Source organism: Ranitomeya imitator, chromosome 3 (assembly GCF_032444005.1).
Source record: "Ranitomeya imitator isolate aRanImi1 chromosome 3, aRanImi1.pri, whole genome shotgun sequence".
NCBI lineage: Eukaryota > Metazoa > Chordata > Amphibia > Anura > Dendrobatidae > Ranitomeya > Ranitomeya imitator.
Window position 1 is genome coordinate 413052163 of NC_091284.1, and position 19051 is coordinate 413071213.

The window sequence follows — 19051 nt, forward strand, 5'->3', positions numbered from 1 at the left end:
AAGCCACACTGCGGTGCTGGGATTCGTGGCCTTGAGCAGTAAATATTTTGGCCGCTCACACACGTCCTTACACCTGCTTCAGACTGGGCGGCCTCTGCTGATCCCTTCTCGCATGCCGCGGCCATGAGGCTGCACAGTCTGAAGAAGGCGGAAGGAGATGAGTTAAGACAGGCGAAGATATGCACTGCTCGTGCCCATCAATCACACCCTCGCAGTCAAAATAATTAAGACAACGAGGAGCATTTTATTCAGGCAGGGCGGACGAACAGGCGCAAGTAGCCAACCAATGATGTCAGAAGACGGGAAGCGCTACCAAGGGGGGTGCTGCGTATCATTAGAAAGGAAAGTCACACCTCAGGGACAGTGGAATGGTCTCAAAGAGACACATTTTGTACGTGTTGAGTTCCACGTGGGCAAGGAGAAAACATCAGCCACCTTGTACAAATGCAGCAGTACTGCTGTACAAGGTGGCTGTTATACATAGAAACACCTGGGGGTGGGGGCCAGGCTCCCTTCAATTTCAGTTCATGTGCCTGCGTGGCGTTTGCAGGTCACGTTGCAAGCTGCACAGCAGGGGAACAGCTGGCGGTGCTGAACCCCACTAACACATTGGCTGGTGTTTTTCTCTGTGCAGCTAGCATGTCCGGGCAGAAACTGGCGTTGTTTGAGCCCAGGGTCAGCAGGAGGAGGAGAGGAGCAAAGTGTAGGCCGAAGCCTGCACTGGTGGCAGCTTTTGTTCTGTTGTGCCAGCGTGGCTTGTGCTGGACACGTTGCCGACTACACAGCAGGGGAACAGCTGGCGGTGCTGAACCCCACTAACACATTGGCTGGTGTTTTTCTCTGTGCAGCTAGCATTTCCGGGCAAAAACTAGCGGTGTTTGAGCCCAGGGTCAGCAGGAGGAGTAGAGGAGCAGAGTGTAGGCCGAAGCCTAGTTGAACCAATTTCAAAGGTTACCTTTAACCCCCCCCTCAGGTGTTGCAAGGTACAAGAGCCACACCTTGAACAGCATTAATGATGCACAAGTCAAAGGTTGCTCTATTTAATTTTGCTCCTTGCACACGCTGAATTAAACACGTACACTATTTAGCCCATTATACTGTCAAACAGTAGTGGAGGCGTGACTACTAGTCTTTTTAAGGAGACGCAGCACAGGTGTACAAATTTACACCTAGGTGCTGTGCGCAGATTCCTTACCGTTGTTATTTGCAGTACAGGAAACTGCGCTCTTGTGTTATCCCTTGGCAATACCCTGTTAGTGCAGGCCGTCTCATGACCTCATTTCATGTTGGCCGGTGCGGTTAACGATGGCCATAAATCCCAGACCCACAGTGGCTTTTCCTAAAGTCACACTGCGGTGCTGGGATTCGTGGCCTTGTGCAGTAAATATGTTCGCCGCTCACACATGTCCTTACACCTGCTTCAGACTGGGCGGCCTCAGCTGATCCCTTATCGCATGCCGCGGCCATGAGGCCGCACAGTCAGAAGAAGGCGGAAGGAGGGGAGTGAAAACAGGGGAACATATGCACTGCTCGTGCCCATCAATCACACCCTCGCAGTCAAAATATATGAGACAACGGGGGGCGTTGTGTCGGGCAGGGGGGACGCACAGGCACAGCCAGCCAACCAATGATGTCAGGAGACGGGCAGCGCTAACAATGGGGGTGCTGCGTGTCATTAAAAAGGAAAGTCACACCTCAGGGACATTGTAATGGTCTGTAATGAGACACATTTTGTACTTGTTGAGTTCCACGTGTGCAAGGAGAAAAAGTCAGCCACCTTGTACAAATGCAGCAGTACTGCTGTACAAGGTGGCTGTTATACATAGAAACACCTGGGGGGGTGGGGGGCAGGCTCCCTTCAATTTCAGTTCATGTGCCTGCGTGGCGTTTGCAGGTCACGTTGCAAGCTACACAGCAGGGGAACAGCTGGCGTTGCTGAACCCCACTGACACATTGACTGGTGTTTTTCTCTGTGCAGATTGCATGTCCGGGCAAAAACTAGCGGTGTTAGAGCCCAGGGTCAGCAGGAGGAGGAGGAGAGGAGCAAAGTGTAGGACGAAGCCTGCACTGGTGGCAGCTTTTGGTCGGTTGTGCCAGCGTGGCTTGTGCTGGACACGATGCCGGCTACACAGCGGGGGAACAGCAGGCGGTGCTGAACCCCACTAACACATTGGCTGGTGTTTTTCTCTGTGCAGCTAGCATGTCCGGGCAGAAACTGGCGTTGTTTGAGCCCAGGGTCAGCAGGAGGAGGAGAGGAGCAAAGTGTAGGCCGAAGCCTGCACTGGTGGCAGCTTTTGTTCTGTTGTGCCAGCGTGGCTTGTGCTGGACACGTTGCCGACTACACAGCAGGGGAACAGCTGGCGGTGCTGAACCCCACTAACACATTGGCTGGTGTTTTTCTCTGTGCAGCTAGCATTTCCGGGCAAAAACTAGCGGTGTTTGAGCCCAGGGTCAGCAGGAGGAGTAGAGGAGCAGAGTGTAGGCCGAAGCCTAGTTGAACCAATTTCAAAGGTTACCTTTAACCCCCCCCCTCAGGTGTTGCAAGGTACAAGAGCCACACCTTGAACAGCATTAATGATGCACAAGTCAAAGGTTGCTCTATTTAATTTTGCTCCTTGCACACGCTGAATTAAACACGTACACTATTTAGCCCATTATACTGTCAAACAGTAGTGGAGGCGTGACTACTAGTCTTTTTAAGGAGACGCAGCACAGGTGTACAAATTTACACCTAGGTGCTGTGCGCAGATTCCTTACCGTTGTTATTTGCAGTACAGGAAACTGCGCTCTTGTGTTATCCCTTGGCAATACCCTGTTAGTGCAGGCCGTCTCATGACCTCATTTCATGTTGGCCGGTGCGGTTAACGATGGCCATAAATCCCAGACCCACAGTGGCTTTTCCTAAAGTCACACTGCGGTGCTGGGATTCGTGGCCTTGTGCAGTAAATATGTTCGCCGCTCACACATGTCCTTACACCTGCTTCAGACTGGGCGGCCTCAGCTGATCCCTTATCGCATGCCGCGGCCATGAGGCCGCACAGTCAGAAGAAGGCGGAAGGAGGGGAGTGAAAACAGGGGAACATATGCACTGCTCGTGCCCATCAATCACACCCTCGCAGTCAAAATATATGAGACAACGGGGGGCGTTGTGTCGGGCAGGGGGGACGCACAGGCACAGCCAGCCAACCAATGATGTCAGGAGACGGGCAGCGCTAACAATGGGGGTGCTGCGTGTCATTAAAAAGGAAAGTCACACCTCAGGGACATTGTAATGGTCTGTAATGAGACACATTTTGTACTTGTTGAGTTCCACGTGTGCAAGGAGAAAAAGTCAGCCACCTTGTACAAATGCAGCAGTACTGCTGTACAAGGTGGCTGTTATACATAGAAACACCTGGGGGGGTGGGGGGCAGGCTCCCTTCAATTTCAGTTCATGTGCCTGCGTGGCGTTTGCAGGTCACGTTGCAAGCTACACAGCAGGGGAACAGCTGGCGTTGCTGAACCCCACTGACACATTGACTGGTGTTTTTCTCTGTGCAGATTGCATGTCCGGGCAAAAACTAGCGGTGTTAGAGCCCAGGGTCAGCAGGAGGAGGAGAAGAGGAGCAAAGTGTAGGACGAAGCCTGCACTGGTGGCAGCTTTTGGTCGGTTGTGCCAGCGTGGCTTGTGCTGGACACGATGCCGGCTACACAGCGGGGGAACAGCTGGCGGTGCTGAACCCCACTAACACATTGGCTGGTGTTTTTCTCTGTGCAGCTAGCATGTCCGGGCAGAAACTGGCGTTGTTTGAGCCCAGGGTCAGCAGGAGGAGGAGAGGAGCAAAGTGTAGGCCGAAGCCTGCACTGGTGGCAGCTTTTGTTCTGTTGTGCCAGCGTGGCTTGTGCTGGACACGTTGCCGACTACACAGCAGGGGAACAGCTGGCGGTGCTGAACCCCACTAACACATTGGCTGGTGTTTTTCTCTATGCAGCTAGCATGTCCGGGCAGAAACTGGCGTTGTTTGAGCCCAGGGTCAGCAGGAGGAGGAGAGGAGCAAAGTGTAGGCCGAAGCCTGCACTGGTGGCAGCTTTTGTTCTGTTGTGCCAGCGTGGCTTGTGCTGGACACGTTGCCGACTACACAGCAGGGGAACAGCTGGCGGTGCTGAACCCCACTAACACATTGGCTGGTGTTTTTCTCTGTGCAGCTAGCATTTCCGGGCAAAAACTAGCGGTGTTTGAGCCCAGGGTCAGCAGGAGGAGTAGAGGAGCAGAGTGTAGGCCGAAGCCTAGTTGAACCAATTTCAAAGGTTACCTTTAACCCCCCCCCTCAGGTGTTGCAAGGTACAAGAGCCACACCTTGTGCAGCATTAATGCTGCACAAGTAAAAGGTTGCTCTATTTGTTTTGCTCCTTGCACACGCTGACTAAAACACGTACACTATTTAGCCCATTATACTGTCAAACAGTTGTGGAGGCGTGACTTGTCTTTTTAACGAGACGCAGCACAGGTGTCAAAATTTGCACCTAGGTACTGGGCGCAGATTCCTGAGCGTTGTTATTTGCTGTACAGGAGTCTGCGCTATTGTGATCCCTTGGCCATGCGCTGTGAGCGCTTCCTGTCTTCTGACCTCATTTCATGTCGGCCGTTGCGGTTAGCGATGGACATGAATCCCAGACCCACAGTGTGTTTTCAAAAAATCACACTGCGTGGCTGGGATTCGTGGCCTTGTGCAGTAAATAGGTTTGCCGCTTACACATGTCCTTACACCTGCTCCAGACTGGGCGGCCTCAGCTGATCCCTTATCGCCTACCACGGCCAGGAGGCCGCACAGTCTGAAGAAGGCGGAAGGAGATGAGTTAAGACAGGCGAACATATGCACTGCTCGTGCCCATAAACCACACCCTCGCTGACAAAATAAATATGACAACGAGGGGCGTTGTTTCTAGCAGGGCGGATGCACAGGCGCAGCCAGCTAACCATGATGACAAAAGACGGGAAACGCTACCAAGGGGGGTGCTGCGTATCATTACAAAGGAAAGTCACACCTCAGGGACAGTGGAATGGTCTCAATGAGACACATTTTGTACGTGTTGAGTTCCACGTGGGCAAGGAGAAAAAGTCAGCCACCTTGTACAAATGCAGCAGTACTGCTGTACTAGGTGGCTGTTATACATAGAAACACCTGGGGGGGTGGGGCCAGGTTCCCTTTTAATTTCAGTTCCTGTGCCTGCATGGCGTTTGCAGGTCACGTTGCCGGCTACACAGCAGGGGAACAGCTGGCGTTGCTGAACCCCACTAACACATTGGCTGGTGTTTTTCTCTGTGCAGCTAGCACTTCCGGGCAAAAACTAGCGGTGTTTGAGCCCAGGGTCAGCAGGAGGAGGAGAGGAGCAGAGTGTAGGCCGAAGCCTGCACTGGTGGCAGCTTTTGTTCTGTTGTGCCAGCGTGGCTTGTGCTGGACACGTTGCCGACTACACAGCAGGGGAACAGCTGGCGGTGCTGAACCCCACTGACACATCACCTAGTGTTTTTTTCTGTGTAGACAACACTTCCAGGTGGCAACTGACAGTGTTGAAACCCAGGGAATCAAAGAGGAGCAGAGTGTAGGCCGAAGCCTGCAGTGGAGCAAGTTGAAAGGGAACCTTTAACCCCCCCCCCCAGGCATTTGTTGCTGAAAGAGCCATCTTGTACAGCAGTAATACTGCACATGGAAAATGGTGGCTCCGAAAATTATGCTCCTTGCAAACGCTGAAGTACACACTCATATAATGTGTCCCCTCACACCGTCAAACCATCCCGGAAGTGGGACTTTCCTTTGTAATGTGACACAGCACAGCCGTCATTCCAACCCCCTTGGTGCCGGGCACCACCTCCTCAACGTTGTTTGGTTCTGTCACGGAGCCCGCACTGTAATGTTATCCCTTGGCCATGCACAGTTAGCGGTGCCCGTCTTCTGACATCATGTAGGTGTCAGGCTGGCAGTGCCTGTGCGTCCAAGCTGCCCGAGATCCAACCTTGCAGTGTCATCTAATGTAGTCCCACTGCGGGCCAGGGATCCATGGGCATGCGCAGTGCATATCATCGCCTCTCACTCACCTCCTTCCTGCTTCTTCAGACTGTGCGGCGTCACGGCCGTGGCATGCTATTAGGGATCAGCTGACGCCGCCTAGTCTGAAGAAGCGTGAAGAAGGGGAGTGAGAGGCTAGTATATGCACTGCGCATGGCCATGGATACCAGGCCCACTGTGGGATCACATTAGACGACACTGCGAGGTGTGATTTCGGGCAGCGTGGACGCACAGGCGCAGCCAGGACGACAACAAATGATGTCAGAGGACGGGCAGCGCAAACTGTGCATGGCCAAGGGATAACATAACAGCGCAGGGTCCATGACGGAATCAAACAACGCTAAGGAGGCAGCGCACGGTGCCAAGGGGGTAGCAATGACGGCTGTGCTGCGTCACATTACAAAGGAAAGTCCCACCTCCGGGACGGTTGGACGGTGTGAGGGGACACATTACATGAGTGTGTAGTTCAGCGTTTGCAAGGAGCATAATTTCAAGAGCGACCTTTCCCTTGTGCAGTATTAGTGCTGCACATGGTGGCTCTTTCAGTAACAAACGCCTAGGGGGGGGGGGGGACAGGTCCCCTTACATTTTAGTTGTGCCAGCGTGGCGGTCGCATGACACGTTGCCGGATACACAGCTGGGGATCAGCTGACGTTACTGAACCCCAATAACAGAGGAGCGACTGTTGACTGTGCACACAGCACTTCCAGGCACCAACTGGCGGTGTTAGAGCCCAGGGACAGCAGGAGGAGCAGATTGGAGGTATTGCCGCACACACAGCTGGGGATCAGCTGACGTTACTGAACCCCAATAACAGAGGAGCGACTGTTGACTGTGCACACAGCACTTCCAGGCACCAACTGGCGGTGTTAGAGCCCAGGGACAGCAGGAGGAGCAGATTGGAGGTATTGCCGCACACACAGCTGGGGATCAGCTGACGTTACTGAACCCCAATAACAGAGGAGCGACTGTTGACTGTGCACACAGCACTTCCAGGCACCAACTGGCGGTGTTAGAGCCCAGGGACAGCAGGAGGAGCAGATTGGAGGTATTGCCGCACACACAGCTGGGGATCAGCTGACGTTACTGAACCCCAATAACAGAGGAGCGACTGTTGACTGTGCACACAGCACTTCCAGGCACCAACTGGCGGTGTTAGAGCCCAGGGACAGCAGGAGGAGCAGAGGAACAGAGTGTAGGCCGAAGCCTGATTGGAGCAAGTTGAAAGGAAACCTTTAACCCCCCCCCCCCCAAGACGTTTGTAGCTGAAAGAGCCATGTTGTGCAGCACTAAGGATGCAAAAGGAAAAGGTTGCTCTTTTAATTATGCTCCTTGCAAACACCGAAGTAAACACTAAAAATGTGTCCCTTTATACCGTTAAACCGTTCCGGAGGTGCGAATTTCCTTCGTAATGGGACACAGCACAGCTGTCATTCCTATCCCCTTGATGCCGTGCGCTGCCTCCTCAGCGTTGTTTTAAGCTGTCACGGAGCCTGCGCTGTTCTGTTAGCCCTTGGCCATGCCCAATTAGCGCTGCCTGTCTTCTGACATAATTTGGTGTCAGGCTGTCAGTGCCTGTGCGTCCACGCTGCTCCAGATCCCACCTCGCAGTCTCATCTAACGTAATCCCACTGCGGGCCTTGGAACCATGGGCATGCACAGTGCATAACCTCGACTCTCACTCCCCTCCTTCCCTCTTCTTCTGACTGTGCGGTGTCACGGCCGTGGCATGCTAGGGATCAGCTGACGGCGCACAGTCTAAAGAAGGCGGAGGGAAATGAGCGAGAGCCCGAGGGGAAGATATGCACTGCGCATGCCCATGGATCCCAGGCCCGCAGTGTGACTCAATCAGAAGACACTGCGAGGCGGGATCTCGGGCACCGCGGCCGCACAGGCGCAGCCAGCCTGACACCAAATTATGTCAGAAGACAGACAGCGCAAATAGGGCATGCCCAAGGGATAACAGAACAGCGCAGGCTCCGTGACAGCTTAAAACAACGCTGAGGAGGCAGCGCATGGCACCAAGGGGGTAGGAATGACGGCTGTGCTGCGTCACATTACGAAGGAAAGTCCCAGCTCCGGGACGGTATAACGGTATCAGTGAACACATTTTATAAGTGTTAAGTTCTGCGTGTGCAAAGAGCTAAAAAAAAAGAGCTACCTTTTCCTTGTGCAGCATTACTGCTGCACAAGATGGCTCTTTCAGTAACAAACGACGGGGGGGGGGGGGGGGGGACAGGTTCCCTTACATTTAGGTTGTTGTGCCAGCGTGGCGGTCGCAGGACACATTGCCGGCTACACAGCTGGGGATCAGCTGACGTTACTGAAACCCAATAACACTGGGTCGTATGTTTTTACTGTGCAGCCTGCACTTCTGAGCCGCAACTGGCGGTGTTGGAGCCCAGGAATAGCAGTTCAGGTGGTAGAAAGATGAACACAGCAGGAGACCTGGATGACACCCAATTACTTAATCAGGCAGAGGAGTGGCAAATTCCTGCGAGATCCAGGCCTGGTTCATTTTCAGGAAAGTAAGCCGGTCAACGTTATCGGAGGATAGTCGCATGCGACGGTCTGTTAGTACACCACCTGCGGCACTAAAGACACGTTCCGATAAGACACTAGCCGCAGGGCAAGCCAGCACCTCCAATGCATACTGGCTTAGCTCTGGCCATGTATCCAGCTTAGAGACCCAAAACTTGAACGGGGAAGAGCCGTCTGGGAGTACAGTAAGAGGGCAAGCCATGTAGTCTGTCACCATCTGACGGAACCGTTGCCTCCTGCTGACTGGAGCCGCCGGTGATGGTGTAGACATTTGGGGCGGGCACACAAAAGTGTGCCAGAGTTGTGCCATACTGGGCTTGCCTTGGGCAGAGGCACTGCTTCTGCTCCCTCTTTGGGCAGAGCCTCCCCCACTGCCTCGACGCACTGAGCTGCTTTGTAAAGCACTAGCAGCACTCCTCTCAGTTGGACAGGAGAAGATGATGGAATTCACCAGTGTGTCGTGGTACTCCCGCAATTTACGCTCCCGGGTCAACGCAGGGATGAGGTTTTGGACGTTGTCCCGGTAGCGAGGATCGAGGAGGGTGAACACCCAATAATCAGGCATGTTGAGAATGTGGTCGATGCGGCGGTCGTTTCTCAGGCACTGCAGCATGAAATCCACCATGTGCTGCAGAGTGCCAACCGGCCCAGAAACGCTGTCCCCTGCTTGAGACATGATCTCTGCCCGCTCGTCATCACCCCACCCTCGCTGTACACACTGACCACTGGACAATTGTGTCGCTCCCTCCTCTGGACGGAGCTCTTCCTCCTCCATTGACTCCTCCTCATCCTCCTCACAAATTGGCCCCTGCGTACCCCTTTGTGAGGAACCACGTGGCGCTGACTCTCCAGAAGCTGATGGAAAAGGTGACTCCTCATCCTCCACCTCTTCCACCACATCATCCCTTAACCCTTGCAAAGTTTGCTGAAGCAGGCAGATAAGGGGGACAGTCATGCTGACTAGTGCATCATCTGCACTTGCCATCCGCGTGGAATAATCAAAAGGACGCAAAACCTGGCAGACGTCCTTCATAGTGGCCCACTCTGTGGTTGTGAAGTCTGATCGGCGCTGACTGCGACTTCTTTGCGCCTGATGCAGCTGGTACTCCATAACTGCTTGCTGCTGCTCACACAACCGCTCCAACATATGTAACGTGGAATTCCACCGGGTAGGTAGGTCACATATGATGCGGTGTTCCGGAAGGCGGAATCGGCGCTGCAGAGCAGCAATGCGGGATCTGGCCAAGCTGGAACGCCGCAAGTGAGCACACTCTAGGCGGACCTTGTGCAGCAGGGCATCAAGATCCGGATAGTCCCTCAGAAAACTCTGCACAACCAAATTGAGCACATGTGCCAGACATGGGATGTGAGTGAGGTTGCCAAGGGCCAAAGCTGCCACCAGATTTCGGCCATTGTCACACACTACCATGCCTGGCTGGAGATTCGCTGGCAGTAACCACACATCGCTCTCCTGCTTTATGGCATTCCAGAGCTCCTGCGCTGTGTGGCTTCGATGCCCCAATGAAACTAGTTTCAAGACGGCCTGCTGACGTTTGGCCACGGCTGTGCTCATGTCGGTCATAGGTAAACGTTCACGGGTCCATGTGGGGGTGGACTGTGACGGATCCTGCAGAGAGGAATCAGAGGAACTGGTGTAAGAGGAGGAGTCGATGCGTACAGACTGGATTCCTGCAATCCTTGGAGTGGGCAGGACACGTCCTGCGCCACTCGCACGATCTGTACCTGGCTCAACAACATTAACCCAATGGGCAGTGAGGGAAACATATCGCCCCTGTCCATGCTGACTGGTCCACGCATCGGTGGTGAGGTGGACCTTGCTACTGACGGCGTTCAGTAGCGCATGTTTTATGTTTGCCTCAACATGCCTGTGCAGGGCAGGGACAGCCTGCCTGCTGAAGTAAAAGCGGCTGGGCACCTTGTACTGTGGGACTGCCAATGCCATCAAGTCACGGAAGCTGTCAGTCTCCACCAGCCTGAACGAGAGCATTTCCAGGGACAACAGTTTGGCAATGCCTGCATTCAGAGCCTGTGCTCGGGGGTGGTTGGCCGAGAATGCCCGCCTTTTCTCCCATGCCTGTACTACCGATGGCTGTAGAGTAGACTGGGAGTGTGAGGATGACTGGGAAGGTGGTGCTGTGGGTGGAATTACACAAGGTCTCTGGGAGGAAGCCAAACCAGCTGTGCGTGAGCTGGAGGAAGAGGCAACACGAGCTGAAGAGGTGGTAGCTGCCGCTGTTGGTTGGCCTACATCTTCAGTGTGTTTCTGTAACTCCACCGCGTGCCTGGTCCGCACATGTTTCCACATATTTGTGGTATTGAGGTTGCTGACATTTTTCCCTCTTTTTACTTTATGATGACACAGCTTGCATTTGACAAAACAAATGTCATCTGCAACTGTGTCAAAAAAGGACCAGGCACTGCAAGTCTTGGGAGCGCCCTTTTTGGCTTTGGAAAGAGACAGGCTCCTAACGGGTGCCAAAGTGGAGGCTACAGGCTCCGCAGTCTTCCCCCTCCCTCTCCCTCTTTGGCCCGTAAGAGGAAGCTCTTCCTCTGAGCTGCTCCCACCACCTTCCTGTTCCTCACGCCACGATGGGTCAAGGACCTCATCATCTCCACTACCCTCTGCCACCAACTGCTCCTCCTGGGTAGTCTCAGCAGCACAGTACGCACGAGAAAGCGGCACCTGAGTTTCATCATCAGATGCGTACTGCGCTGTGGTCACCGGAGGCACTGGCCCACCTGCCTCTTCAGAGTCAGAGAGAAAAAGGTGTTGGGCATCACTGCACACTGCCTCTTCTTCCATTTCTCCAATGCTGCTTGGCTGGCCCCCTGTTTCCAAGCCAAGAGATTCAGAGAACAGAAGTAGAGACGGCTCCTGTCCTGGGCTCTCTGACTGCCTGGCCAATTTGGCAGGTGGTGAAGAGACAGATGGCTGCTCTCCAGTGCTCTGTGCCTGAGAGGATGTGGCACTAACTGAAGTCGATGCCGAGGCGTTAGCTGCCATCCACCCGACAACGGCTTCAATTTGGTCTTCACGCAGCAGCGGTGCACGGCGCTCTCCGACAAAGCTGCGCATGAAGGACTGTTCCCTGCTGAAACTGAGTGACGACGAGTCACCGGCGCCCGCAGCAGGCACAGAATCACCACGTCCTCTCCCTGCTCCTCTCCCTGCTCCGCGCCCACGCCCACGTGCCTTACTCCCTGCCCTCTTCATCTTGGTTGACAGATAAAGATAAGCAGAAAAGTACTAAGGCCTTAGTGTGCTTATTCCTGTAATGCTCCTCCTAACAGGTGTAAGAAACACTAATGTTGTAAATTGTGGACTAAACTTTATTATTTTTCAAATGTGGCCTACACAAGTGTAAGTTGTGTTTGGTGAACTTAACCTTTTTTTTGGTGCAGATCGGGCTACAGAGCTAGTTTAAATCACACGGAGACCGTGCAGACAGCCGTAAACGGCGCTGCAAGGCCAAGAAACCCTCCTCTAGGTTATCCTATATAGTGTTTTTCCACTATTTAGCTGGATACAAGTGGAAAGACACTAATAGGAATTTTTTTTTTCAAATTTTAAACTGGCTGCACTATTTGAAAAAAAGGAAATTGTTTTTCAAGGTATGAGGCAGTAACGCACCCTGAGCTGAATCCAACCGGCTATGGCTGCACACAGACTACAGGGCGAGCTGCGCTCACACAGAGACCGTGCAGACAGCCGTAAACGGCGCTGCAAGGCCCCCAAAAAAACCTCTAGGTTATCCTATGTAGTGTTTTTCCACAATTGAGCTGGAGACTGGTGGAAAGACACTAATAGGAATTTTTTTTTTTTTCAAATTTTAAACAGGCTGCACTATTTGAAAAAAAGGAAAATTTTTCTCAAGGTATGAGCCAGTAACGAACCCTGAGCTGAATCCAACCGGCTATGGCTGCACACAGACTACAGGGCGAGCTGGGCTCACACGGAGACCGTGCAGACAGCCGTAAACGGCGCTGCAAGGCCAAAAAACCCTCCTCTAGGTTATCCTATATAGTGTTTTTCCACTATTTAGCTGGATACGAGTGGAAAGACACTAATAGGAATTTTTTTTTTCAAATTTTAAACAGGCTGCACTATTTGAAAAAAAGGAAAATTTTTCTCAAGGTATGAGCCAGTAACGAACCCTGAGCTGAATCCAACCGGCTATGGCTGCACACAGACTACAGGGCGAGCTGGGCTCACACGGAGACCGTGCAGACAGCCGTAAACGGCGCTGCAAGGCCCAAAAACCCCCCTCTAGGTTATCCTATGTAGTGTTTTTCCACAATAGAGCTGGAGACTGGTGGAAAAACACTAATAGGAAATTTGAGAAAAAATGTGCAGCAGGCTGCACTAAGAGCAAAAAAGAACAACTGTGTGAGGCAGTGTGAACCCCCCCTGAGCTGAATACAACCGGGTATATGGCTGCACACAGACTACAGAGTGAGCTGCACACACACACACACACACACAGAGACCTTGCAGAACGCTGTTAAAACAGCGCTGCAAGGCAAGAGCAAGGTGAACAGTGAAGAACACACAGCGTTTTGCTAAATTAGCCTTTGGAAAGGAAAATAAAGCAATTAGCTAGCTCAACTGGCCCTCAGTTAGAACACAGCGTCCTGTCCCTAACTGAAATCACAGCAGAGTGAGCGCAAAATGGCGGCAGCGCTTTTTTATAGTGCAGAGTGACATCATTTCAGCAGCCAATCCAAGCCTTGCCAGTACTTACATGCCCACCATGCTAAACAGGATGTGCCCACACTTTCATTCATTCCTCATTGACTGCTGCGTTCAATTTGAATTCTGGGAACTTCCGATTCCGGTATCCGATACGCGGGAAGTATCGGAATTCAGTATCGGAATTCCGATACCGCAAATATCGGCCGATACCCGATACTTGCGGTATCGGAATGCTCAACACTAGTTGTGAGTGATTTACCGTACATTGTTCTTGTTAGTTTGGTTTATTGCAAACAGCAGAAAGATTTTTGATTTTGCTCATAAATCAGATTTGCGTTGGGGGTTGACTAGTGATGAGCGAGTGTACTTGTTGCTCGGGTTTTCCCGAGCATACTCGGGTGTCCTCAGAGTATTTGTTAGTGTTCGGAGATTAAGTTTTCATCGCGGCAGCTGAATGATTTACAGCTAGTAGCCAGGCTGAGTACATGTGGGGGTTGCCTGGTTGCTAGGGAATCCCCACATGTAATCAAGCAGGCTATTAGCTGTAAATCATTAAGCTGCCGCGCGATGAAGACTAAATCTCCGAGCAGTCATAAATACTCGGAGACCACCCGAGCGTGCTCAGGAAAACCCAAGCAACGAGTACACTCGCTCATCACTAGGGTTGACCAATTTTGATTGCAACTATACATTTTTAAATGCCATATTTTGGTTAGTATAAATGTGCAGAAGTGAAGGGCAGTGAGGGTTTTGTGTCTTTGTTTATATTAACATTTTCTTATTTCTGTATTTCACAGCTAGTGGAAATAATTGTTTTCTGCTTCCTGCTCTACTACTACAAGCAGAGGAATGCAAATTATTTGCTGCTCATACTAATGCTGGTTGCATTGCTGGGTAATTGCCACTTATGTTTCTTTTTCAGTTTATTTGACTTTCTAAATCCTACAGCTTGATTTGGTATTTCAGTGGGCACCTAATAGTACGCAATATTTTTTAAATAATTTTTATCAAGCAATTTTAAAGACTTTTTTTTTTTAATTAATCCACTGTATGGATTCACTCTCTCAGGTAGGCATTAGGTAGCATTCTCACAGGCAATGTGGGTTGGCCCAAACAGGTGCAGTTTTATTGCTTTTATAAAACTTCTGATGGATTCAAAACCAAATTGGCCTGTTCTGGGTACAGATGTATCGCAGCAAATAAGCAGGCACGTATATGTCAGTGCGGGCTCACCAGGACAGATTAGTCATGACTCCTGGTGCAGACTTCATACACAGAAGAGGCCCGATCCCACCAGTCACAGTGTCACTCAAAGAGAAGTGTTCAACTCCAGCCACAGTTCGCACATGCTGCAACTTAAACACGGTTCTCTGCACGCACAGACTGCTCAGCTTTTCTAGCTGACCCATGCAGTCTTCATTCAGAGAGCGAGCTCGGCACATCTCAGCTACAGCTCACATTTTGGCTGGTCACTCACCAGCAGCACACTTAACTCTGCTTCATCCATCAGACTGACACACCTAGTGATTTCAAGCACTGTTTTTTAAAAAAAAACGAAAGAAGAAAAAAAGCTAGTCAGGTGCGCCTAATCAAAACCTGCAGTGCTAGGATTTAACTTTGTCCTATGGCTCTGTTACACCACTTATACTTTCATATTAGAGACTTGGACCCTATAAAAATCCTGCTTGTACAGATTTTTCACTAATTTAGTTTTACGTTAAGAAAAAAAAACTTGTTTTAATACATATGTAAATGCTGCTGCTCTCCACGGGAGATCGTCGTGGGACACTCGTAGATTTCTGCGGATCAGGGAGTATATTGTTTATTTGTTATTCTAATATTTTTTACAGGTGATACTGGCTTCGGGATCAAAGTTACAAGTGATGGTGATTATGTACTCTGTTATATGTACTGTATGTTATATGTATGTATTGTATGTAATGTATGAATGTATTGTATGTATGTAGTATGTATGTAGTATGTTGTATGTATGTATGTAGTATATATGTAGTATGTTGTATGTATGTGTGTATATTGTATGTAGTATGTATGTTGTATGTATTTAGTATGTATGTTATATGCATGTATTATGTATGTAGTATGTATGTTGTATGTATTTAGTATGTATGTTATATGCATGTATGTTGTATGTATGTAGTATGTTGTATGTATGTAGTATGTATGTTTGTGTTTTTTATTTTTACATTCAACACATTAGCCGGATGATGGGACTACTACTGTCCCATCATTGGCTAATGTATCAATCACTGTCATTGTAGCAGGCATAGCCCGATGGGACTTGTAGTCCCATCGGATGATGCCTGCACACACAAAGACCCCTGAGAGGCCTGCACAGACCCCCCGGCAGCCCGCACAGACCCCCGGCAGGCCCGCTCAGACCCCCGGCAGGCCCGCACAGACCCCTGGCAGGCCAGCACAGACCCCCGATGGTCCCGCACAGACCCCGCCCGCACACACACAGACACGCACAGTCTCCGATTTTTTTTCATCGCCATTGACTTCAATGAGGATCGGAAATCGGAATTCCCAATCGCCGATTTTCAAGTGTGATCGGAACGATCCTTTCCGATCCGATTTTTAGGGAGATCGATCAACCCTAGTCAGGCATGATATATATATATATTTATTTATTTTTTTTTTTTTAATAGGCACGAAGTCCCATATATGCATGTATAAGTGGTATAACTTCCTTTCAGTTGTAATGTAATGATCTTCATACTCTCAGACATTGATTGGCATTTGAAAACACAGTCAAAACTAATTACTCTGCACACTAAAACTCAAAAAATGAGAGTATTCAAATACTTGCCTAAGATATTTATTTTCCAGGGAAAAGAGGATCCATTGCAACAATATAAAATTAATAGTTTTATGTTGTATTAAAAATAATATATAAAAATTCAAACAGTTAGAACAAATAGTGGCTTGCTAACTTGCTTAGTCTCCGCAAGATAAATATCACAGTCCAATGTATAGGACGTGGTGATTCCTCATAGTTCAATGAACACATGCGCGGAATCACCTTGTGTACAAAAGCCAGCAGCGCTTTGGACGGAGCGGACATGTGCTGCGTCCAAAGCGCTGCCAGTACTGACCGTGGAAACATACCCTAAGATAAAAAAGAACCAAGACATGTTTGGTGTCTATGAACTCCTAATAACCTGGAGAATCATAATGGCAGGTCAGTTTTAGCATTTAGTGAACCTAGTAAAAAAGCCAAACAAAAAACAAGTGTGGGATTGCACTTTTTTGCAATTTCACCGTACTTGGAATTTTTTTCCCGTTTTTTACATGACATGGTAAAACCAATGGTGTCATTAAAAAGTACAACTTGTCATGCAAAAAACAAGCCCTCACATGGACATTTAGGCCAAAAAAATTAAAAAAAATTGTGCCTCTGGGACGAAGGGGAGCAAAAAATGAAAATGCAAAACCAAAAATACTCCTGGTCGTTAAGGGGTTTATACATCCTAGAACTGTGTTTGCCTTTTTTGCTGCTGCATCACACTGTTGACTCATGTGCAGTCTGTGATCTATTAGTATACCCAAGTCTTTTTCACAGTGTGGATCTCCAGATACTGGTAAACTAAAGAAGGCTGCCATGTCATTTTGTGATTTAACAGCTTGAAATATGAACTTTGGATACCAATGGTGTAAGAAAATGACATTAGCAGAACTTACCATGTACTTCATATTATTAAAATCTCTAATAAAAATGCCAGCAGTCTGTATTATGAAATACTTTTATGTGTACCATAAAATGTGAAACCAGCGTTTTTTTATTTGTTTTGTAATTGTAGGGACCACTACAGTTATCGCAGTGAAAGCGCTCGCTGGAATGATCAGTGTGTCCATACAGGGCACCATGCAGTTGGGATATCCCATTTTTTACATCATGATCGTGTGTATGATTGCTACTGCTATAGCACAAGCATCGTAAGTTTACAGCTCCGTTTATTTTTCTGCTACATCATTGTATAGTTCTATGTTGGTTTTGTAATTCAAATGATGCGAATTATTCTTTCATTAGCGCAGTGTATCCATAGGTTTGGCTATATTACCTAATTGGCACAGAATCCAAACTTTTGTTTTATTAATGACTACAGTGCAGAAACATAATCAGAAAGAACAATATTAAAGAAATTGACACGCATGTTTTTTTTTTCTTTAAAAATTGTATTATATATTGGATCAAAGGGCTTTTTTTTCTTATAATTCTTCTGAATCAAATGGCTAAAGTGAAATGTCTTTTTGCAGATTTCTGACCCAAGCCTCCCAGTTGTATGATTCTGCCTTGATTGCAAGCGTTAATTACATCATGTCTACAACTCTTGATTTAACTGCAGGTAAAATTGGTAAAACATTGTATTACTTTTGCTGCAAAGGTGTGTAGACATTTATTTTCCTTTCTCTCTGAACAAAACCAGTCTCCAAAACATTCTTCAGTCCTAAAAGATACAACCAAATGAACTCTGCTCAGCTGAGAGCAAGGATCTGCTTTGTGGGCACAATCATTAAGCATCCAGTAGATGCCCCTCTTAAAGGGGTTAGCACACAGAAAACCATGTATGGTTTATCCTCCGATAAGGATGTAAAGTCTGCAATCACTCTGTCATGAATTGCTGGTGCGAGCTGGCGAACCATTGGCTATTTGCATTAATTTGGTCACGTGTCCACTAGCCCATTCGGCTCATCTCTTACTTTTGCCTCAAGCCTGAACAAACCCTTTAAATGTATGATTTCCTGGACTCCTCCTAATCACTATAAGGGGTGGTCCCAAGCCCCTTTACTGCATGACCACAATGGAGGACCCTGAATGGAGCAGCTGTCAATCATGCACAATGCAACCATCTAAAGTCTATAGGATGGATGAAGACCGCTAAGCTCTAGGCTTGGCTGTCTCCGGCAGCCCACAGTATCAGGGTTCATGGTGGAGCACCAAACGATAAATGTTTTTTTTTAAAGAATAGAATGTTATTAACTAGCTATTTGGGGTAGTAAAGCCAGTAAACTAGTTGTAAAATACAGAGGAAGCATGTAGTGATGTGAGATAGGAAAGTATCTCACTGGATAACAATATGAGATACAGTTTTCATAGTCTACAGCAGTGTTCCCCAAGTTCGGTCCTCAAGAGCCACCAACAGGTCATGTTATCAGGATTGCCTTAGTATTGCCCAGGTGATAATTCCATCATCTAGACAGGCAATAATTCCATCACCTGGGCCATACTAAGGAAATACGGAAAACACGACCTGTTGGTGGCTCTTGAGGACCGAACTTGGGGAACACTGATCTACAGAATAGTGGACAATAACCTGAGCTGCTGTGCTAATATCCGTGTGCAAATATAAGTTTCAATGACCAGTCATGTGGCAATTCTTTATAACGAAGACCTTTCACCAATTGTTCATGTTCAACTGGATACATGATGTAATAGTGGCTGCATATAACATTTTTTTTTCTTTATTTCGCCTCTCCATTGCGAAGATAATAGCAATGAAAGTATTTGGTACCTAATGAGTTAACGTTTTCTTTTTAAATCCTAGTGGGTGTTATAAAGAGATGAAAGGGCGATTCCAGCACATCCACTCAGGTAAAATTAAATTTTCTTTTATTAGAGCAGTTTAAAATAATAGAGAAAACCCTCCGAGCCTGACGCGTTTCTGGCGCACTTCTGCGTTCTTAGTCATAGGATGCCATGCCAAAGGAATGGGTGAGTATAAATACA

The 19051-nt window shown here is 49.0% G+C and overlaps 1 protein-coding gene across 2 annotated transcripts in view; it reads left to right on the forward strand.

Moving 5' to 3' along the window:
• The window catches only part of NIPAL3 (NIPA like domain containing 3), a 98380-nt gene that overhangs the window by 65967 nt on the left and 13362 nt on the right, over positions 1 to 19051 (forward strand). For both annotated transcript variants that reach the window (XM_069757132.1, XM_069757133.1), the window contains exons 7-9: positions 14100 to 14196; positions 17124 to 17259; positions 17581 to 17669. In XM_069757132.1, the coding sequence (XP_069613233.1) occupies positions 14100 to 14196; positions 17124 to 17259; positions 17581 to 17669 (322 nt within the window). The remainder of the gene's footprint in view (positions 1 to 14099; positions 14197 to 17123; positions 17260 to 17580; positions 17670 to 19051) is intronic.